This window comes from Aulonocara sp. 'chitande type north' Nkhata Bay, linkage group LG11 (genome assembly GCF_057382095.1).
Source record: "Aulonocara sp. 'chitande type north' Nkhata Bay isolate Kocher_YH1m ecotype deep benthic linkage group LG11, A_spYH_male_GT1.1, whole genome shotgun sequence".
NCBI classification, from domain to species: Eukaryota; Metazoa; Chordata; class Actinopteri; order Cichliformes; family Cichlidae; genus Aulonocara; species Aulonocara sp. 'chitande type north' Nkhata Bay.
In genome coordinates this window covers 26,935,762-26,957,773 of record NC_141354.1, presented here as the reverse complement: position 1 = coordinate 26,957,773, position 22,012 = coordinate 26,935,762, and the positions used below count along the sequence as shown (strand labels likewise).

At 40.1% G+C, this 22,012-nt stretch overlaps 2 protein-coding genes across 3 annotated transcripts; both read right to left on the bottom strand.

Moving 5' to 3' along the window:
- Nucleotides 1-9: 9 nt before the first annotated feature.
- tmc4 (transmembrane channel-like 4) lies at nt 10-10,724 on the bottom strand. Its single transcript, XM_086311595.1, has 16 exons — nt 10,567-10,724; nt 10,303-10,489; nt 6,715-6,857; nt 6,411-6,611; nt 5,800-5,873; nt 5,133-5,278; nt 4,770-4,920; nt 4,469-4,627; nt 4,233-4,390; nt 3,239-3,365; nt 2,641-2,738; nt 2,331-2,514; nt 2,107-2,237; nt 1,784-1,939; nt 1,599-1,677; nt 10-390 (listed from the first exon to the last, which is right to left on the bottom strand). The coding sequence occupies exons 1-16, from the start codon at nt 10,616-10,618 to the stop codon at nt 298-300; spliced, it is 2,139 nt and encodes a 712-aa protein (XP_086167721.1). The 5' UTR covers nt 10,619-10,724; the 3' UTR covers nt 10-297.
- A 268-nt stretch (nt 10,725-10,992) lies between these two features.
- On the bottom strand, nt 10,993-21,575 carry mboat7 (membrane bound O-acyltransferase domain containing 7). 2 transcript variants are annotated; one of them, XM_086311596.1, is made up of 9 exons: nt 21,094-21,575; nt 19,814-19,896; nt 18,647-18,776; nt 18,275-18,401; nt 18,021-18,177; nt 17,415-17,610; nt 16,227-16,379; nt 15,923-16,099; nt 10,993-13,826 (listed from the first exon to the last, which is right to left on the bottom strand). In XM_086311596.1, exons 2-9 carry the CDS (start codon nt 19,887-19,889, stop codon nt 13,415-13,417), a joined length of 1,428 nt encoding a protein of 475 aa, XP_086167722.1. In that variant the 5' UTR covers nt 19,890-19,896; nt 21,094-21,575; the 3' UTR covers nt 10,993-13,414. The 2 variants fall into 2 exon arrangements, with proteins under 2 accessions (XP_086167722.1, XP_086167723.1); XM_086311597.1 differs by having other exon boundaries at nt 19,814-19,893.
- Between the last annotated feature and the right edge of the window lie 437 nt (nt 21,576-22,012).

Sequence of the window (22,012 nt, the reverse complement as noted above, 5' to 3'; positions counted from 1 at the left end):
AGAGGGGGCTGTTATGTTTCTCATTTTATTTTATTATGTAAAGAAAAGAATATCTGCTTTGAAGGACAGACAGAAAAGGCACTAATCTATTTACATAGTGGAAATGTTATACTCTAATAACGATAAAGTTTTAATTCTCCGTCTTTATGTATTCCTTTAAAAAAAATCACAACTTTTAATACAGTTATCTTCGTGCAGACGTGTGTGGTAAAACCTAGCCTGCATTAAATTATAAACATAAAAACAAGTCTTATTATGTTGTTTTCAAGACGGTAGATCCTTGCCCATATGTCGTGTTCAATCTTGTACTCCTGCATGATGTGTCGGTATATGAGCTTGCCGATTCAGGCTCTCAATCTGCTTGATCAGGAACTGTTTGTCACGGCTCTCCTGTAAACCAAAAACTCATAAGTCCATGTGAGAATCAGGAAACCATTTAACTTACTGTTTCAAAGTGAAGCCTAATGACGTATATAAAAGATCACCATTTAATTTCGGGACTGTAGGGTCATTATAAACTGTAAGGTAATTAACGCAGATAGGTTTGTATATTTGGACTGGACTGTGTGTAGTTGTTGTAAAGTGCCTGTGAATGCATCCTCTTTGAATTCCAAGATTTTACCTATCAACACATGATATTAATCCTCGGCAGGTTTTAAAATGAAGTTAATGTAAATACACACAAGCAGAAAGTTATTATATATTAGACTGTTTCATTTTGTAACAAATACTGAAACATGATGCAGAAGCAGTTGTAGAAAACTGACAGTACAGTTTAAAAAGACTGGCTCGTTTGGAAAGGTTGCCAGGAGAAAGCCTATTTACTGTAAATCATGGCAACACAGCTTAAGTCTAAACAAACCTTAAGACTTCTGAAACAATGTCCTTTGTTCAGTTTAGACCAAAGTGGCGATCCTTGACCATAATGTGTAGCATCATGTTTGGTGAAAACCAGGCACAGCATATCAGCACAAACATTTCAAACCAACTGTCCAGCACGGTGCTGGAGGGGTAATGATTTGTGCTTGTTATTTGCACCCACTGGACCTGAGCACTTTGCAGTGATTGAGTCAACCTTAAACTCCTCTGTATACCAAAGTATTCTAGAGTCAACTATGAGACCATCTGTCTGACAGCTAAAGCTTGGCTGAATTTGGGTCATGCAGCAGGACAGTGATCCCAAGAACAGCAGCAAATCTATAACTGAATGGTTGACAAAGAAAAGAGTCAAGGTGCTGCAATTGTCCAGTCAAATTCCTAACCATAAACATATTGAAAAGCTGTGGTGGGCCAAAATTCCTTCATAACAATGTGAGAGACTAATAAAGTCATACAGTTCTAACAGCTACTGAATCAGGAAGTGTACCTAGTTGTACCTAGTTTGTCACACAGCGCTTCTGCATTTTGGCATAATTTTTGTTAAGTAATCACATGGTGTAATACATCATGTTAGAGTCTGATAAGGACCAGATGATTTTTTTTGTTACTATGTCCTGAACAATTGAAAGAGGGTGTATTTACTTTCCTTCTTTGGCTTTTTCCTTAAGTACATGACTTTATCTAATAATAATAATAGTAATAATAATAAAGCAGTTTACCAGTTTAAGCTGAGCTTTTAGCAGTGCAATGCTTCTCCCATAGACAGTTGCTAAAGCTACGACATAGCACATCACCACACTGCCAGGGAGAAGAGAGACATAATATTACTCCATGAAATGCACAGTAAGGACTATTTAATATGCAGGTCATCATTACACAAATAGCATACTGAGAGTTCACGCACATTGCTAATGCAAAAAGAGGGATGGAGAACGCCTGGGAGCCGACGAAGAAGAGAAACTCCTGTGTGACGTTAGAGAGATTGTTGAATGAGTCTGGAACAGTTGACCACATGGTACTGGATGAGTGGAAAGGACCACAACCGTAAGAGGGACGGATCCTGTTTGAGGAAGAGGGACACACTTGTCCTCAGCAATGTTAAATAACATGAAAAATGTTTTCATGCAAAGTTTATAGCAAGTATAGCAAGACAGCAAGTTTTCTTACAGTGATGCAGAAAAAGCAGTTGTGTTGCACAACTGTTACAGGTAAGTATGAAACACTCACTCAGAAAGACTGTAAATCAAGACAACTGTTGCCAAACCCCATCCAAACAGGAGCACCACCAGAAAAAAGAAGGTGGAGGTGGTAGAACGAAACGTCCTCAGCGCTGGCCGACAGTTTTGGAAGAGTGTTATCTGCGGGGGGAAAGTGGCAATTTAATAGTGGATTAGGGACACAATCACCAAGCAATGTGTGACGTGTTGGCGGTGTTAAAGCTAGAGCCTCACCTTCTTGCAGTAAAACAGGATGACAAACTTCAAGGTGTTGATGGCGGGCAGCAGAGGGCAAAAAAGAGCTCCCACCCAGACCACAGTCTGACCATAAACCAGGCCAAGCACATTGGAGGGAACCACAAACTCCTGCCGCCCCACCCACTGAACAGGCTTACAGGAACAGTTATCCACCACAAGCCTACCACATACACAAAAAAACACTACATAGCTGAACACAAGACTGATTGACCAGTATTCAAATATACAGCATGCATTTGCATGATGTGCATTAATACGACTCATATCTTTATGCTATAAAAAGTACCTGCGTGGAAATTCAACCAGCAGAAAAACAGCAACGGTGATGAGGAGGTCAAACATTGTGAGCTTGTACATTTCCTGCCCCACACGTGTTTCCCAGCACTACCAATAAGAAAAGATAAGATTGTCTTTCAGTGTGGACATGCTGAATATATTCAAAGCTGATGTTACTGTTGTGTTAACCTCTTTGTCTGCACACACAGGCTGTTATAGCAGCTGTTAAAGAGCGCGTTTTGTATTTTACTCAAGCCTCCGTCAGCGGAACGAGGCAGTCGCAGAGCTGCTACTGTTCTCCCCAAGAGATCAAAAAATATTTACTGAAAAACCTGACATGCTTTACCATTATTGTTTATGACTTTTTAAAATACAAACGGAGTGTAAATGAGTTTCCAGTTCAATTATTCTGTCAGTTTTTCTTTTGCACGTCGAAGCCTTCAAGGGATCCTGTTTAATTTACCCAGCAAAGTCTTGATCCAGCAACAAACTGAAAGCACTGCTTTTTCTCATGACAGACAACTTAAACACAAACAACAGAAGGTCTGTCATATAGGACCCCCTCCGCGCTGTTACACTCTGAAAATGAAGATCAGTAATATAATTACTTGGAATTCTTTGTAGTTGTACCCGCACAGTGTACAGTTTCCTTTGAGCTCGTTAGGGTAGCAGGTGATCTGACTCCACAGGGTGTAGAGGAGGACGCCCAGACTCACCAGACGCAGAAACACTGCCCTGGGTGTGGAAGAGAAATGGGTCATTTTCATTCATCTAATTTTAATTTCACACTAATCTTACTTGATAACTCAACACAGATAAGGATACACTACCATATTTACAAGTTTGTTACATAAAACTAATGACCAGGTTTAAAGCAGGGAAGGTTTTAAGCTGTTTTTTGTGTTTATTTTACCTTAAGGGCCCCATGAACAACGTTTTAGCTGATGTAAGTTGTGTGGGAGCCAGGGTGAGCTAGTATTTTTTTTAAAACTGAAGGACGTGCCACACGAAGTAACCTGAGCTGAAATTGAATTGTAGAACAGGTAAGGTGGTGATTGCAGCATAATTTCCTTCGTATTGCACACTATATTGGAGAATCATGGCAAAAGCATTATAGCAGCTTGTGTATAGCCATAGTGGCCAGATAATAAAACATGTGGGTTAGATCATATTTATCATCAGGCATTTAACATTTTGCTGTTTGTTTGATCCATGGCTTGTGACTAGACCCATTATTGTCTGCTCTGTTAGAGCCAGTCGTTAAGGATGAACCTGGCAAGCTAGGCAGTCTTGATAATTATGGGCCTAGTTATAGTACTATGATTAAAGTGAGTAAAATATTTATTGTGTTTAATATTCTGGTCAATTTTTAAAATAGGTGCAGCAGCATCATTATTATCAATAGTTGTTATAGTGTTATAATTCTGCATTTACTCTCTTATTTACAATAAAAATTTCCACATTTGCTGGAGTTTGTCATATCTCATTGTGTATTTGTGATAAGAAGATATGGGCTTGGAGCGACTGATCAGATTTTTTTTTTTCAAGCATTACAAACACAAACAAATTAAATGCATGTGACATAATCTCTTTCTCACAAACCTTAAGAGAGCCAATATGATAGTAGTGCTGGGGGAGTATTGCTCTACTAAGGCGATCTTGTCACACAGCAGAGGCACCACAAAGTTTCCAGCAGTGATGACCATGGACGGGAGATACTGAATAATAAAGCCAAGGATCCCTTGCTCATCAGCCCTATTCTGTTTAGCAGAAATGGGAGATGGTCACCCAGAGCTTCAAGAAGATCATGTTGGCATCATTATTTTTACATCGTTTACCTGGCTGAACTGTGTGGTCACATAGATGCCGTAGAAAGCTCCTCCAATGAACCCAAGTGAAAGAAAAGTCATTAAAACACGCAGAGAGTATAAAATCACTTTTTTTGATGTTGACAGATCAGCCTTGTGTCTCTTTCGACTCTCCTCCTCCAGATCCACCTGGCCGAGGGAGAGAAGAGAAATGAGGGGTCACCTGAAGGCACATCGTGTATACGAAACTGTGGAGCAAAGCTGCCACGTGTGGGTCACGTTTCTCTTTTCCAGCACTTCATCCTGTTAAGTAGGATAGATCCCTTCTGACCTGTAGCTGGTAGAGGATGTTTTTCTGCTTCAGTTTGGTAGCTCTGTCTCCCAGGCAACTATAGTCCCATCCGGTGAACATGATCATGCTGTAACTGCTTACTCCAGTGCTGCTTCCCGTTGCCACAGCAACTCGAGCTGCAGTCCCCATCCTGTGTGTGAACAGCCAGTGAAAAGGATACAGACAGAAGTCAGGCTGACTGAACTCAGGACTCTAAGCTAAACATGCAAACACACAGCCTTTATTTACATAATGCATCCGTTTAACACGAACTATAGTGTCTCCAGACCCCAGGAATTCAGTAAAACAAACCCAATTTTGCTGTCTAAGCAAGAACCTGGCCGTTACAGTCGTGGGACTGACCGTGTTATCATGCAGATGAGACAAAAGGCAAAGTAGAAGACAGCAGTGAGGATGTAGGCAAGAGGGATGTTGTAGAAGAAGTCCCTGTTCGGCATCTCTGTGATGTTGTAGTAGCCATAAAACAGGTATGAATACTCCATAAAACCCTGTAAAGGAGAGAAGAATATCCAGCTCAAGATGCAATTACATTTTGCCGGCTGAGAATAAAAGCAGGAGAATTGTGCAATTTCTTCACTACAATATATCGCTAGATTTATTATTTAGGCCTATATTGTAGGCTTCAGCTCCAACGTGAAGCCTAAAAGCATAAATGAACCAGTGTCATTCACATAAAACACTTTGACAAGGTGCAGCAGAAAAGCACAGGTGTAAAGCCTGAAATGAGTCACAGCTCATTCAAACTAGCTGCTTTAGTTTCAGTGTTGTGGTTCTGCGTGTGCTGCCTTACTTTCATACTCATGCCAACATAGTGTCAGTAACACCCGTGACTTTCTATTTTCAAACCACCACACACAAAAAGACATTATTACTCCAGCTGTACCTTATATGTGTTCTCGGTGTCACCTTTTTGCAGAATGAAAGTGGAATGACAATTCTATGAAAGTCTAAAGTGCCTCAAACTAAAGTGCAGGTCTATATACATTCTGCAAGTCTCTCAACGTCTCACCGTTCCCGAAAGGAAGTCGAGCAGGTACTGATAGATCTCCGTTGTGCTCTTAACTTCATACACCTTGCATTTAGCTGGATTTGAAAAAATAAAACACAGTAAACAAAAAGCTTCCTCTGAACATAAAGGTCATGCTGTTGCCTCAAGAATTTATGATATTTGTAAATAAATTAAATACACAGAAAGAGACCGGGAGATTCAATGCAGCTGCAGTGGAAACTATTTAACGTCTAAATAAGATCTGTTTCTTATGTGGCTTTAAAATAATCAAAGGATTTGGAAAAGTCATACATCATCCTGTAAAGCTATTTCAGGTCTGGAGATGATAAATTATATTAGGGATAAACTCATTTTTGTATATATTTGAATGTCACAGATGTGGAATTTTGTATAAATATTCTGCTCATCCACAGGTGAGCAGCCCACATTTTATTTCTGAAGGGAAAACAGAAGGGGTACCACTCTCTCTACTCTTACTCCTACAAATGCAGGGCTGTTGCCTGGAAACTGTTGCAGCAAAGTGCAAGAAGGCTTCCTGTTGTAATTACGAAGAAATGTGATAAAAGATGAGTAACAAGGAAAAAAGGAGGAAATGAAGAAACAGGACGCACCGGTGCAATTTGTTTCACTCAAGTTATTGCTAACAGTGAGGATATCTGTGCTGTTGGTGGTTGGTTGGTGGTGGTTGGTGGATCTGAAGACAACACTGGGAATGAGGACAAACCCAGCAATCAGAAAGAAGGACACAAAATTCAGAACCACCAAGAAGCGAAGGAACACGAAGTAAGACTGGACACCACCTCCAAAGTTCCCTGTGAGGGCAAAGAAACATGGTTTGTTTCAAATGTAAACTTAACGCGTGGGACTGAGCTGCTTCCTTTATTGTCCTTTTATATTAATTTACTGCATGTGTACCTCCAATCATTTGCACTGACTTCCTCCACAATGAGAAAAAGTAAAGAAATTCTTTGCATTTGTTTCTGAGTTTACGCAGCATCTGTCTCCCTCTCCAGGACACATCTCTGGAAAACGCGGGCGACCGCATTTGCTGCACTTCCCTGTGAAGGACAAATAATAAAGAAATTATATTACAACAACTCAAAATTCCCTCACAATTACCAAGTAATTTAAAATAAACTATATATAGGAGAATTATTAAATAAACATGAATTAGATAGCACTTACACAGTATATACATACATTAACAAGCAGTTTTTGTCATTCTGCCTCTGCACATCACCACAGAGGATTTTAAATCAATCAAGATGTGACTGAAGTGCAGGCTTTCAGCTTTAGGGGCTGTATCAAAAATGTTTTCATTGACAGTTTGTGAATTTAAAGCCATTTTGATAAATAGAGACGTATTTTCAGAGACGTATTGCATAATCATAATTTTAAATGTAAGTATCGCTTTTTAATTCTCCTTTAAATCCTTTACAGTCAACGACTGCGTGAAGTGTATTTGGACATCACCAAATGCTGTGTTTCTTCCCTTGAGGAGTCACATCAGGATCCCCTTCAATTTGCTTACCAGCCCCGTCTCGGAACTGATGACGCCATCATCTCTCTGCTCAATCATGTCTACACCCACCTGGACCAGCCGGCGAGCACTGTGAGGGTCATGTTTTTTGACTTTTCCAGTGCTTTCAACACCATCAGGCCGACCCTCCTGGGTGATAAGCTAACAGTGATGCAGGTGGATGCTTCTCTGGTGTCCTGGATTGTTGATTACCTAACAGGAAGACCACAAGGTAATCAGCAATACAGGGGCACCACAAGGAACTGTCTTCTCCCTCTTCCTCTTCACCCTCTACACCACAGACTTCAGCCACTGCACAGAGACCTGCCATCTTCAGAAGTTTTCTGATGACTCTGTGGTGGTTGGATGCATCGGCAGGGATGATAAGACAGAGTACCGGGCTGTGGTTAACCGATTTGTCACGTGGTATGAGCAGAATCATCTGAGGCTCAACCTGGCAAAGACCGAAGACTATAAATACCTCGGAGTATACATTGACAATAAACTGAACTGGGCTAAAAACACCACAGCACTTTACAGGAAAGGCCAGAGCCGACTCTATTTTCTGAGGCGGCTGAGGTCCTTCAACATCTGTCGGACAATGCTCCGAATTTTCTATGAGTCTGTTGTGGCCAGTGCAATCCTCTACGCGGTTGCATGCTGGGGCAGTAGGTTGAGGGTTGCTGATGCTATATAATAATAAAGTGATCCGCAAGGCCAGTAATGTTGTGGGGATGGAGCTGGGCTCTCTTAGGGTGGTGATGGAGAGGCGAATGTTGTCCAGGATAAAGACAATGTTGGATAACTCCTCCCACCCACTCCATGCTAGCTAGCCACAGGAGCACGTTCAGCGAAAGACTGAGATTACCAAAAAGCACCACTGAACGACACATGAAATCATTCCTGCCTGTTGCCATCTCCCTGTACAACTCATCCACCTGATACACTGTGTACTGCAATAGCTACACCCTTTTTGCTCTTCTGCTCTTCTTTCTTATTCAGATATTTATTAGTAAGTGACTTATATATATATATATATATATATATATATGTATATATTGTACATATTGTGCTATTTCTTACTTTTTGTATTGCCTGATTTTGTTATTGTTTGTACTGGAGCGCTGTAACCAACATAATTTCCCCAAGGGATCAATAAAGTATTTTGATTCTGATTGCCAGGCTTTTACTGCAGCCTCCTCCAGCTGCTGCTGGTTTGAGGGGTTTTTCTCAATCCACTTTGTCTTTAGTATCTGAAAAGCTGATCTGTTGGGTTGAGATCAGCCCATTGAAGGGCTGATCTCAACCCAACAGAAGGATATCCAATTTCTCTGCCTTGAGAAAACCTTTGGGTACTTTTACAGTTTGCTTTGGAGGATTATCCTTTTGTTCTGTGAAACACAGTCTGATCAGTTTTGCAGTACTTTGTTGAATTTGAGCAGAGAGTACAGTTTTGTACTTCACAGTTGGTCCTGCTACTTTCTATCTGAGGTCCCATCATAAATAAACACCAGTGAACTGGTTCCACTGGCAGCAATACCTGTGCATGCTACATTTCCTCCACCATGTGTGACAGATAATGTGGTTTGTCTCCAAACATGACCTGTTTTTCTCCTTCTCCAAACCTTTTTCTTCCCATCATTCTGATACGTCTCAGTTTCATCTGTCCAAACAGTTTTTTCCCATAGATGGCCACCGCCTTCTTCTTCCTTGTGACCAGTGGTGTGAACCCTGTAGTAAACCCTGTGCATTTACACTCATGAAGAAGTTTCACGATTGTGGACTTTGACAATGATACACCTCCTCAAAAGTTGTTTTTACTAGAGCTGATATTATAAAGGTGTTTTCTTCTTAACCACAATAATAAAAGCTGGCCTATATTTTCTTTCAGGCCTTTTTGGTTTTACTGAGCTGCTCAATGCAATCCTTCTTTTTAGGAATGAACCAGTTTACTGACTTCTAAAGTATATTTCATTTTTCTGAAAGGTTATTTTGAATTTTCAGCCTAATTATTGCCTCCTTCGCCTGTATCAACATCTCTTAGAACATTATATATATTCAATTAAAAGACTACTGAATACAAGGTGAACACTGGAAATCAACTCTAACTATCATTCATCTGCTTAATTTGTAATCAAACAGTGAGTGAACAGGCCTCACCTGGCCATGAAACTGCTCATCAATCAACTGTGCAATTACTGTGACTGTGTATACAAATGGCTGTAATTACTAAACAGTTAGTGCAACTCTTTTGTTAAGTCCACTTGATTAAAGCTGGAAGTCTGCACTTCAATCATGTCTTGATTGTTTGATTTGAAATCACTGTGAGGGTGTAGAAACCTATGAAACCTACACAAACTGTGTCCATGTCCTTAGGTTTCTAGATGTAACTGTAGGCAGACACGTACAGTTTAATATACATGAACAACCAGCTGTCTATAACAACTAGCTAATGAAATTGATTGGGTTTAAATGAAGCTATGCGTTGAATGATTTTTCTTCCAGAAATCTACTTGGAAATTATGTTGTGTGTGTTTTGCAGATCCACATTATCCCAGCTCCATTACAAGACTCATGTTATTTAGATGACTTAAGTTTTTATCATATACTGCTAAAAGTTAAAACCCAAGCACAAGTGAAGTTATAAAGTCCAATATATACTATTGTAACAGAACACAGTGAGATAAGTCACAGTGTATGATGAAGGGTGATTATGTTTTTCATTTGTAAGAGGATGAATGTTCTGCTTCATATCGGCCACATACTCATTCTTTAAGACCGCGTTTAAATTTGGGAACATGCTATCATTTACGAGCAATACACTGCTGACTCCCTGACCTTTAAACTCTAGTCATTAATTTACTCGCATTAATTTAGTCCATGACCTCAAATCTGGGCTCTCCATTAACTTTCTCTTTATTTCTCTGTTTTTCCACTGAATTACTGAAACGTCACCACCAAACATTCAGTAGAAAGTTTCATACCTTATAGTTCTTCTCAGGTGCATGGGCAGGGGAATACACCTGATGTCCCGTTTGGGTCCACCATCGCTGTCTTCATCTTCATCCTCGGGGGTTGAGTCCCAGTTGAAGTGAGGATAACTCTGATCAGGAGCTGGAGACGAAACCTGCCGACGCCTGAGTGACTGCTGCTCACCGTCATAACCATTTCCTGTGAGCGAAAGGCATTCAGACATCGTCTAAGAGTTTAAAACAAAACAACAAATACGAGCAGGTAAATCTGATCACCTCCAATGTAATTGTAAATATGAGAGTTTTGTCTCTGTATTTCACCAGCCATCTCTCTGACGAATGTTAACAGTTTTCCTCTACGATCACATCTAATAGCTGACCGACAACAAATCCAGACTCAAACAAATAAGTGAAACACTTCCTTGTGAGGATAATCTGCGTATCCATGACCTGCTTCCTTGTTGTCCCCTTTCACGGACTTTACTCCCTTTGTAAATGACTGCACATACACTTCCTTATTGGTTTCAACCTAATGAGTTAGCTTTACCCAGCCAGAAGGGAAAAGCACACTGAAAACAAGGATGTCAGATATTTTGTCTTGAAGTGCGAAAATCATAAATGTCTTTGACTTTACAGGAGAGGGGAGGAAATTAATGCATTTTAACAGCGGACAGGGATGCCAGGAAATGAAATACAACACGCTGCTGTGTACAACAAAAGCAACAAAAGGTTTTTAATAACAGGATGTCGTTAACAAACATTTACCTAGAGAAAGCACTGCGTCCCAATGCTTTGCAGAGGCTTTAATATGACCTTTATAACAAACTAAATCTTCACAGAGGAAATGCTGAAATGTATTGCACTTTCAACACTGTTACAAATCAGGGAACGTTACAGCCGGCGCAAAAACAAAAAACCCCCACAAATAATAACCTCAAGACCATACAGTGCGAACTAACAGTGAGGGAATGGCAATAACTCAATAACATCATGTATTAACTTTCTGCTGAAGTGCACTGAGGAGATCAAACAGTTTTACATTAATGTTACAGAAATGTTTGTATCACAAAAAATGAAAATATGGCCTCTCTAAAACATCATCGCTGCCTTAAAGAGAATTAACAGTTGAGACATGCTCAGGGTGTTCCCCACCTCTTGCAGTCAGCTGAGATTGGCTCCTGAATTTATTTTAGGAGCTTTATTGACAATATCCCCCAATCCTAGCTGTGCTGTTTTCAATGACAAACACTGGCAGCTTATAGAAAATTGTAAGTCTTCACATTAAATGTTTGGTCCCTACCCAGAATGTTACACGATGGCAGTACAGACATTTTGGCAGTGAACGGACTATTGTTATCATTTACATGGCACACCTTTCCCTGGATACAACAGCATGCAGTGGAGATGCTCCTGATATGATCTAAACTGCTTACATCTATAAGCAGAACAGTGAGGGGAACTAATGCAAAAAAGATAAAAGAAAAAAAAGGAATTTAGAGGATTAAAATTTAGGACACAGTAATGTTTGGCATACAAAAATAACAGAACATACAGTGTGTGCATGTGTGTGTATATAACATATATATACACATAACAGGAATACAAAAGGTCAATTCTTATCAAACAGACCAAAATAGCTGAACTAATGACACACTCATTAGGTTATCTCCATCATAAAACTAGTCATTCATCATTCTAATATAGGCTGTAGCCAGGATCTCAACATGACATGCACCTCGTTTGATTAGAAATACAATTCAAGACTGCTTATACCTCATGAAATACTATCAAGACCACCATACAGGTGACAGGAGTGGATTACTAGTGCAGCAGGTAATGGTAAGAATCTTTCAGATGTGAATACAAGCACTGAAATCTGGGTGTTTGCTCCTTTTAGTGCCCTTAACTTAAAAAAACCCCATGCACCACTGGTATTATCCATCACTTCCAGGTGAGGAAACGGCCGTCTTTTTTTCTTTTTCTTTTTAAAACCACACATTTTCAACATTTTACTTGAAAGATAATTGCAGTAACACACTTATAACAACAACATATGGATACTAAGGGGACTGAAACCACTCCCATGTCTTACAGACACAGTTAGTAAGTATGAATATTTACCTACGTTAGTTTTGCTACATACAGAAACAGATTTAGTCAATCATCTGTGTCCGAGGTACTCGTTGCTCTTATAGTAATAGGTTTAACTGCAAGAGGTAAAGGTAACCTTGTAAGCATTTCACGTTTAGATCTGGAATCGTAGATGGATGCATCTATGCTCAGTATCTTGTCAACGTGTGGACTGGAGGAGCTGGAGATCGAGTCTCCAGACATTTCTAATACTAGACGACCTACTTTACACCTGGCCCAGCCAGGGTCGTGGACTCATAGATGGTGGTTGTGTAAGTGAGGAGTGCAAGGAGTCCACCCAGAATCTACCTCTACTGCAATCCTATACACCTGTTGGTACAATATTTTGAAGAACAAGAAAAACAAAGGATGTATGGTACAAATTGTGGTTTGGTTGCATCAGAAAGGCAACCCGGTATAAAAAAAACAAAACACCAATCAGACACCTGCTGTGGTGACCTCTCACGAATAAGGGAGTAGCCAAAAGTAGCTTTCCTTATATGATACTACTACTGGGATCCTGCACTTTCAAAGTCGAGTTCTACGCCAGCAAAAAGGGTTTCTCAGATTGATTTCATGTCAAAAAATAATGTTGAAACTGCTAACAGGCTTTATCAAAAGAGAAACAGAAGGAGTTTGTGAAGTTTAGGCGTTTGTATCCACGTGTGAAAGATTCCTCAGTAATGTTAAGATATCTGCTGCACTGTAACCGTTTACAGACCAGCTGCCACTCACACTCTAAAAGCCTTCACGGCGCTCGAGGATTCCTCTTCCGCTGTTCACAGCATTTGTATGAATATGTTTATATGAAATGCACTTTTATTTTTGTTTTTTAACTAAACAAGATTTGAACTTTTCTCTTGGACCTGTGTGAGCTTTCTTGTTAGGAAGATAAGTGTTGGTGAAACCAGCGTTTGAAATTCTGCTCTTGCAGCAACCTCCTCCTCCTCTCCCAAAAATGATCTAACCAGTTTTTATTTCCTTGCACCTCCTTTCAGTCTGTTTTTTCTCCACTTTTGTTTTTATCATTATCTATCTTCTCGCCCTCTCTTTTCTCTTCTTTGTCCCCTCTCCTCCCTTCCTTCTTCCCTCCCTTTAAGACCCTGCCCACTAGTATACAGCAAACAGCAATGACATGCATGATGAAGTAGATCGACATCCAGTAGTTGATGGTGTCAGTGGCGTTCAGCAACACGAAGCCCATGCACATGTAGTCGTAGGCCCTCATTTTCAAGAACCAGTGAACCCAGTCGAAGATGTTCTGCCCACGTGGACCCAGTTTAGCTCGGACAGAAGCCTCCATGGCAGACTCTGCTGCGATGCAAAGGGGGATGGTGAGGAAAGAGAGGTAGTAGCCAGGGTGCAGTCCGTGCCAGTAAGCACTGATGAACATGGTCCAGCCAGCCCTGAGAGGTACAGACACAGGAGAGAGGCACACCAAACACGAGGTGAGTTTCTGTCCTCAGTTGTTAGAGGTGTTAAGATCGTGAGGCGGGATAAGGGTGGTTTAAGTGCAAAAAAGGAAGAATTGTAAAAGGTTTGACCCACACATTTACATAAATGGGATATTTAAAGTCTGCGGTAAGTGTATTTGTAAGAAAACAAAACACAAACCTGCTTTTTTTTTTTTTTTTTTACCCACATTATTAATATGCATCAGAATATTCATGATTCTGTGTGCTATAAACTTCCACAAAAACATGTGAGCTGCGTCGTGGCACTGGCTGACATGTTCTTTTATCACAATGAACACTGTGTACTCTCTTTGTAGCAGGCAGTGTAGTTTATTTTTGACACACACACACACACACACACACACACACACACACACACACACACACACACACACACACACACACACACACACACACGGAGAACAGAACGCTTTGCTGAGAAGAGGCTATTTAAATAAATAAATAAATAAAAAGAATCCACTACTGAGTGAGTCATGTTTGCTACAAACTGAAGTGTCAAGCTTTTCTTTTCTGTTATGTCTCATCATTGTGCAAATGAGACACATTTTTTTTAAAAATGTGCATGTGCGGCAGCGACAGAGACACTTGGAAACATAAGCCAGTTAAGAAAGAAGATAGTAAGAGAAAAGATGGGACATTTGTTATTAATAATAAAATGGGGGGGGGAGACACTCAATCATCTTTTGGACGACGTTTAGCTTTCATATTTTCATGCATGTACGTGATGTCATAACATTTATGATTTCCAGACAAAGTTGCATCAACTTTTCACCAACATCTTGTTTTGATGATAAGAGACTCAGACTCACTCCCATGAGTGGAAATGAAGCCTCATGCTCCCTTAAACACTCTTTCACATTTGAGCCTGATCGGGTCACCTGACCTCATTGTTTCTGGCCACCTAATGTTGCTGAGCCTAGATCTGGCTTACTGAAGCAACCCCAGATCATAACACTGCCCTCACGGGGTTGCACAGTACATAATAGGCATGATAGGTGCATCGCTTCATTCACCTCACCCCGATGCTTTCATCACTCTGGAGCAGGTTAAATCTGCACTTGGACCACATGATCTTTTTCCATCACCCCAGAATCCAATCTTGGATGCTCCTTACTAAACATTTCCTTCCCAATTAGCCTCACTCATAAATGAAAAGAGGAAAAAAAAAAGTGTTTTTTTTTATTCTTTCCTCCATAAAGACAACATTTGACAGTCTCCCTAGCACACTTATTGACAGGTTTTGACACCTCAGTACATATAAATAAACATGTGTTTTGGCACCAGTTAAAACTGGTTCTGGGATTTTACTAATCTGTACACCCAGCTATTTTTTTATATAAGCATGTCTGAAATATGACCTATGACTCAGTTGAGCTTTGAGGGTTACCCCTAGTCAGTTTTCAGTGGGTAAAGCTTTTGGGTAAAAAGTTTAAGTGGTTTCTGACCACATTTCCTCTTTGAGGAAGATGAGACACCACTTTCCTTCCAGGTTTCACTAATGCGTTGGACAGTTTTTAATAGTTTCAGTAATCTCCTTAGTAGTTTTCTTTGCTTGATGCCGGCCAATAATTTGACACCTCTGTAAATGAATAATATCATTTACACAGCATGAGATATGTCTTCTGATGTGGTTGTTTAAAAAAAAAAAAAAAAAAAGAGAGAGAGAGAGAAGCTACTCATGTCGTCAGTTAGGTTTCAATACCCTGAAGCAGTTATTCAGTGCATGGCTGTTACTTATTTGCTTATTTAAATCCAGGTAGTTACGTTTTTCCCCACGTACTGAGTTTGGAATTTTACTGTTGCCTTGTAATGTTTATTAGCCAACAACAGCACTGCATTTAGGACTTATTACTTCTGTATAAGATATGAAGCTTCACTGGCATCCCTGCTGAATATAAACAGAATATTAAAGAAGACTGCTGCCACCTCTCACATGTACCTCCTAACATTAGAACTTATTGCACAGGTCCCATATACACCACACAGGGATCTCTTACTGTAGAATAAGTAGAACCTGCTTCACATACCTGAGTGTGTAGGCTTTGAAGGGGGCGTTGGGGTAGATGTAGTGATGCAGCCACCACTGCACTGTCATATTCCAGTAACGCATGCCATGTCGGACCTTCACACAGAAGTCAGTGTTGTAACAGTCGATGTTCTGGATGGTTTTGAAGTCATATTTCTCCTCCGTGGTGGGATCAGGACTGGAGAGAAGGAAAAGAAACCAGCATTTAACACCAAAAATATGAAACCCCTACACTTTTAGAATATTCGTTTATGTACACAGATGCATCCTCTTTTTATATGCTTGCTATTCCTGTGATTATGTACCTGTAGTCGACAGTAGGTCCTCCTCCAGGTTTAGAAAGAGCCTTTTCTGGATAGCAGCCCAGGCCAGCACTGATACAGCCAGCCTCAGCGCCGCACCACGCTGAATAGAAACGCATTCTAAATACGAAGAATATCGCTACCATGTAGAACATCCTGAGGATGAAAGCAAAGACAAAGTGTATCATGCACCTTTGTCCTAAGAAACAAATAAGATGTGACAAATCTATTCAGTGCCCTTTACTGAAGAGTTAATTACGTTTTGATATATATACAGTTACTTTATTAAGTACACCTGTTCAGCTGCTTGTTAATATCAAATCAGACAATCACACGGTGGCAACTCATTGCATTTAAACCCGTAGACATGATCAAGACGACCTGCTCAAGTTCAAACAGAGCATCAGAATGAGGAAGAACAGTGGTCCAAGTGACTCTTGGACAAACTTCACAAACTTCTGATCTGTTGGCATTTTCTCCACACACCCTTCTCCAGAGTTTACAGAGAATGGTCTGAAGAAGAGAAAATATCAAGCAAGCATCAGTTCTCTGTGTGAAAATGGCCAATTCAATTTGAGCTGATAGGAAGTCAACAGTAACTCAAATAACCATTGTTACAAGCAAGGTATGCACAAGGGCATCGCTAAACACACAACACATTTAACTTCGAAGCAGATGGGCTACAGCAGTGGAAGACCACACTGGGTGCCACTGGTTTCAGACTGGCAGGGGTGGTGTAATGGTGTGGCACACGTTGGGCCCTTTAGTACCAACAGAGCATCATTTAAAAATCACCGTCTACCAGAGTATTGTTCCTGACCATGTGTATCCCTTCATGACAACAGTGTACCCATTTTCTGATGGCTGCTTCCACCACGTCAAAAAGCTAAAATCAACTGAAACTGGTGTCTTGAACATGACGACTTCACGATACACTGTAGATGTACCTAATAAAGTGGCAACTGAGTATAAATGTTATTTTTGAGTAAAATCATTCTAATGAATTCTTCTAATAGAATTTTTTAAAAATTGCTTTGTTTACAGTTGTCTTACTTTAGTCTACTTTTAATCACTGATAAAAAAAAAACTTAAACAACTCTCCAGTGATAATATGACAAAATATAATTAATCTATAACTCCTATTAATTTCCAAAAGCGTATTGCTGTTGTGCTGATTCTTTGTCACAATACCTATAGAAAACGTTTTGATCCAAGAAGTCCTCGGTACGAACGTAGGCCAGCGGAAAGACAGAGTTGACAGCCAGGAACAGAGCGCCATACACAGGAACCGGCTTCAAGCGCTGCAGGCATGGCGTCAAACCGGGGAGGGCCAGCGGGCTCGGCTGCCTCACCCAGTCAATGTATGTTTGGAAGCGGAAGAAAGGGCCTTTAAGGACATGAAGAGATGAGACAGAGGGATAAATGCAGGATTGAGAAGACAGTGACAGACAAAAATTGGGCAATCAGGATGATGCAAGGTATAGAGAGGAACATTAGAGGGCAGTGTGGTTCAAAAAAAACAAAACAACACAGGGTGCAGTTGAGTAGGAAAAGGAAGTGAGAGAACAAAAATAGAGTAGAGATTTATGAAAACTGTTAGAAATAGAAATAATACTAAAAAAAAAGCATGGACTCACAATATTGGACAAGTAGCAGAAAGCGAGACAAAGAGAGACAACAGTTAAAATTCATGCAAAAGCAAATGAACACCAACACTTAATTACAATTTACAGCTAAAAACAGTTCATGTAAGATCAGAATTTCCTTTTTTCTGAACATTTAAGACAAGTTATTTACCCGTCATTATACCGACATAACAGTAACTATATGACAAAATGTCGTAGATGGAAGGCTCCTGCGACAGACCGCCAACGACGGGGGACTTTGCAAAGGAGCTCACGTCTTTCTTCTTCTCCACGTGGAAGCTGCGCACCTCATTGGCCAGACTCACCATCTACATAAACAGTAAGATAAGGATGCATGAATTTGAAATACACTGCAGTATAATTTTAAACTGATTTCTCCACTTGAGTGTTTTTAACTTTCCATACCTTGAGCGTGAGAAGTAGCTGGACGGCGTTGGCGAAAGGTGTTGGTGATGGCAGACCAAACTTAGTGACCAGGCGGAAGAAGAGGAGGTAGAGAAAGGTCCAGCTGAGGCTCAGCGCTGGGGCGTGCCTTGTAAACAGACATATATAGTTAGGAGTGAGACTACATGTACATGGAGTCCTGTTGCATGCTGTGATCTTCACTTTCTGGCTGAAATTAAAGCTTACAGGTTTTTATTTCTATTTATTTTTTTAACCATTTCTACACTCTAGATCAGCTGCTATATTTGAGAAATTTACAGGTGAATTCACAGACAACAGTTTGTGTGATACAAAGTAAAATAAGTCTGAAATGCATGGATGTTCGTTCCTCACCTCCAACTGCTCTTGATAATAATCCATGTTCCGATCACGGTCACCAGGGAGTGGAGTGTGTGGATGTGGCAGGTGGCGATAGTGATGGACAGGCCGAGAAGAAGAGCTGCACCCTGCTTCACAGGTGGACCTGAAGTGACAGAAAAATTGCAGAGTGGAAGCCACCTACAAGTGTCTACCGTGGGGCAGGAAAAGTGCCTGACACAGCAGGAAAAATATAATGTTATATAAGTCTGTTGATTCCCACCCACTGCTGTCAGCCCCCGTTGATAAAAGGTGGAGAAATGTAATTTTTTTTATGCAAATTGAAAATAAAAATAAAATCATCAGTTAATTAGTGAAAACCTTTAAAGAGAAAGCCATGCAAAATATAAACATGAGCATTTTTTGTGATTTCCATGTGTTTATCCTGAATATGTGGTCGTCCTTTCACATATTCAAGCTAAGGTAAAGATTGCCTTTGGGGCAAACATCATTTATTGATTCCAGGAGACGTGAAAGTCCCTTCACTTTATTATTCAACTTATACTGATTGATCAATATCCTTGCTGATAAACGGTCTACAAATTTAACTGATCACACACCAGCAGTGTAAAGCAGACTCTGCAGCAGAATACAACCAAAAATAAAATCATTAAAATGTTTTCTGCAGCACCAGCTGAATGCATACGATTTCCTGTTACAAAGTGTCACACACTTCTGTGCTGCTGTAACTTCAGTGCTGTTTGTTAACATGGACTTTTGGTGTGACTTTGAATCCAGTCTTCAAAGGACTGACTCCCCCCCCCACTAACTGTTGTTATGTTGTTTTGTTTCCAATGAATTGCACAATGTGCATCACTGAAGATTTTTAGCTTCATGATTTTATTCATCAAGATCCGATGTGCCAGTATTTTTTCCCCGAGCACTTACAGAGCACTGAAAATCAACATAATTCGTCCCATTTTAACCCTTTACTAACCAAGTATCGTGTATGCAATCTGGACTTATTTGAATAATCACAACTCTCAAAATAAGACTTTTTTTCCCCTTTTGCATTTAAATAGTAAATTATGGTTGTGTCAGTTTTTCATCTCATAGTATAACAATCACCAGCAAACAGCATTAGATAAAAATAAATATATAAATTATGTATGAATGTGTTCATAATTTGATCGAAATACTCACTGAGGTACCGGAAGAGGAATCCAACAGGGATGGAAGCAGCAAGGACTCCCAGGTACACCAGCTCATCAGGAGACATTGCTCTGCTGACACACACACACACACACACACACACACACACACACACACACACACTTTTATAATGCAACCCACATGCAAAGTAAAGCATGAGAGAAACACTCCATGCAAATACTCAGAAATAAAGTTTGTGTGCTGAGAGTGAGGGATATTTCTAAGGGCCGCCACAGTGCAGTGAATTACACAAACAGACCACTGAGGCCAGAGTGGCTAGCAACAGGAAGTCTAAACAAGTGTTGTTTAGCTGTAGATGCAGGTGTAGGAAAGGAGCCTAAAGTACACAAGAAATACTACAACCTCCTCTAAACACCATTTGAAGGACAGATTTATTTTCTGCATTTTAGTAACAACAAATCACTTGTGCTTGTGTAAAATTATCTCGCCAGCAATTATTAGGTTTGCTGAATTTGAACTTCAGCGGTTGTGGTGCCATATGCACTGGTATACTTTGCGTCAGCTCAAAATGTAATCCTAACAGCCCTTCTAGTCTCCCATAGTTTATATCGAAATTCAGCACAGTAATAGTTTATCCATTTGAATAAAAATGAATAGTTACAAACATTGAGCCCACACTTATCCAGCCTGAATGCCTGAATCTTTATATCCCAGCTTTTTCATTTTTTATATACTTTTTATATTCTCCACAAATGTGCTGCACAGGAACACACTAGGGTCTAAAATAATAATAACGATAAAAAGCCATTTTAACATCATCTGTACACATCCGCGAACCCTTGTGAGAACACAGAGTCGTCTGTAACACCCCTCACATGGTTAGAAAAAACCAAAGAAAATCTGCTCTACGTGAAGGAGAAATTATCCATGTTAAGGTAACTTCCGGTGACAAGACAAGAAGAGCCCCTTGTGCAAGAGCACACTTCTCTTTTTATTAGTGTGGAAACCACTGTCGATTATATTCCGGGGTTAAAACGTGGCTGCTGTCAGTTACCATCAGTATGCACACCTTCAACAAGATAGGTGCAGTGTTGTAGTGAGTAGTAACAGCACTGTGTGTGCGGTGCTGCTTGACTGAATAAACTGGGTTAAAAACACAAGATTACGCATAAAACCCACGTAACAGGAGTTTAAGCCACGGCTCCACAACCGTTAACAGGCAGGAAGGAGACAGAAAGCAAAACTATCAGTCCACATTAATGTTTCATATTGGATTGAACACCGTTAGAGCAGTAGACACTGTTACTTACATTTATACAGCGGGATACCTGTCCGTTTGAAGACTGGTAACACACCTAACTAGCCATTCACACTTTAACACCGGATCAGTTTTCACTTCCTGGTTGACGAGCGATGCGTCAGAGATAGATTATACCATTTTTTTAAATTATATTTTAAATTATATTATTTTATTAGCGACAGAAATGAAAATGGAAGAAGACGGGGAATAAACAGCCTCGACTGGGGACTCGAACCTGCACCTTTACAGTCAGCCTTTTCAACAACTGAGCTAAACAAGCGCTCGGATTGTACCATTATCACTTTAACGGCAGGGGTGCGGATTGGATGTCAGTCTAAAACGATTCATTTCCATATTATCTGCATTTAACGCTGTGGCTCACTGTATTTTACTGAAAACTGTCGAGCAATGGACGTGAACCTTGAAATGCATATTTTTATACCCCAGTTAATGGTTGTCATTTCCAAATTGTCCAAATAGACTTTGAAACATTAAAAGAAGCTTTAGAGTATTTTTTTTCAGAAATTAAAAGTACAGTAATTACAGTATGCAGTGTAGTACGGTGTGTGCGATATTGAAAATAAAAACAAACCCACAGCTTTGTGTCATTCAGTTACAATAACTCATACTGCGTACTAGCTAGCATGACGGAGTTTCTATACAGCTGGGTAGGTGCTATGAAGTTACTGATAGTGAACTTTTATTTTATTCACAAGGTTAGTTAGTAGAGAAAAACGGAATCGTCTCGTATTCAGAGAAAATATTACTCAATATTTGGTATTGAGCTGAATATGAATACAGTTTGTCCCGGACTTCAGCTACAATGAAAAAGACACAAAGCTGGAGTTTTTCTGTGTCTTTACGGTGCACAGCTGCCTCTTCTTCTCTCATTCTCTCTCCCTCCCTCTCCTGTTGCTACTTCAATCATG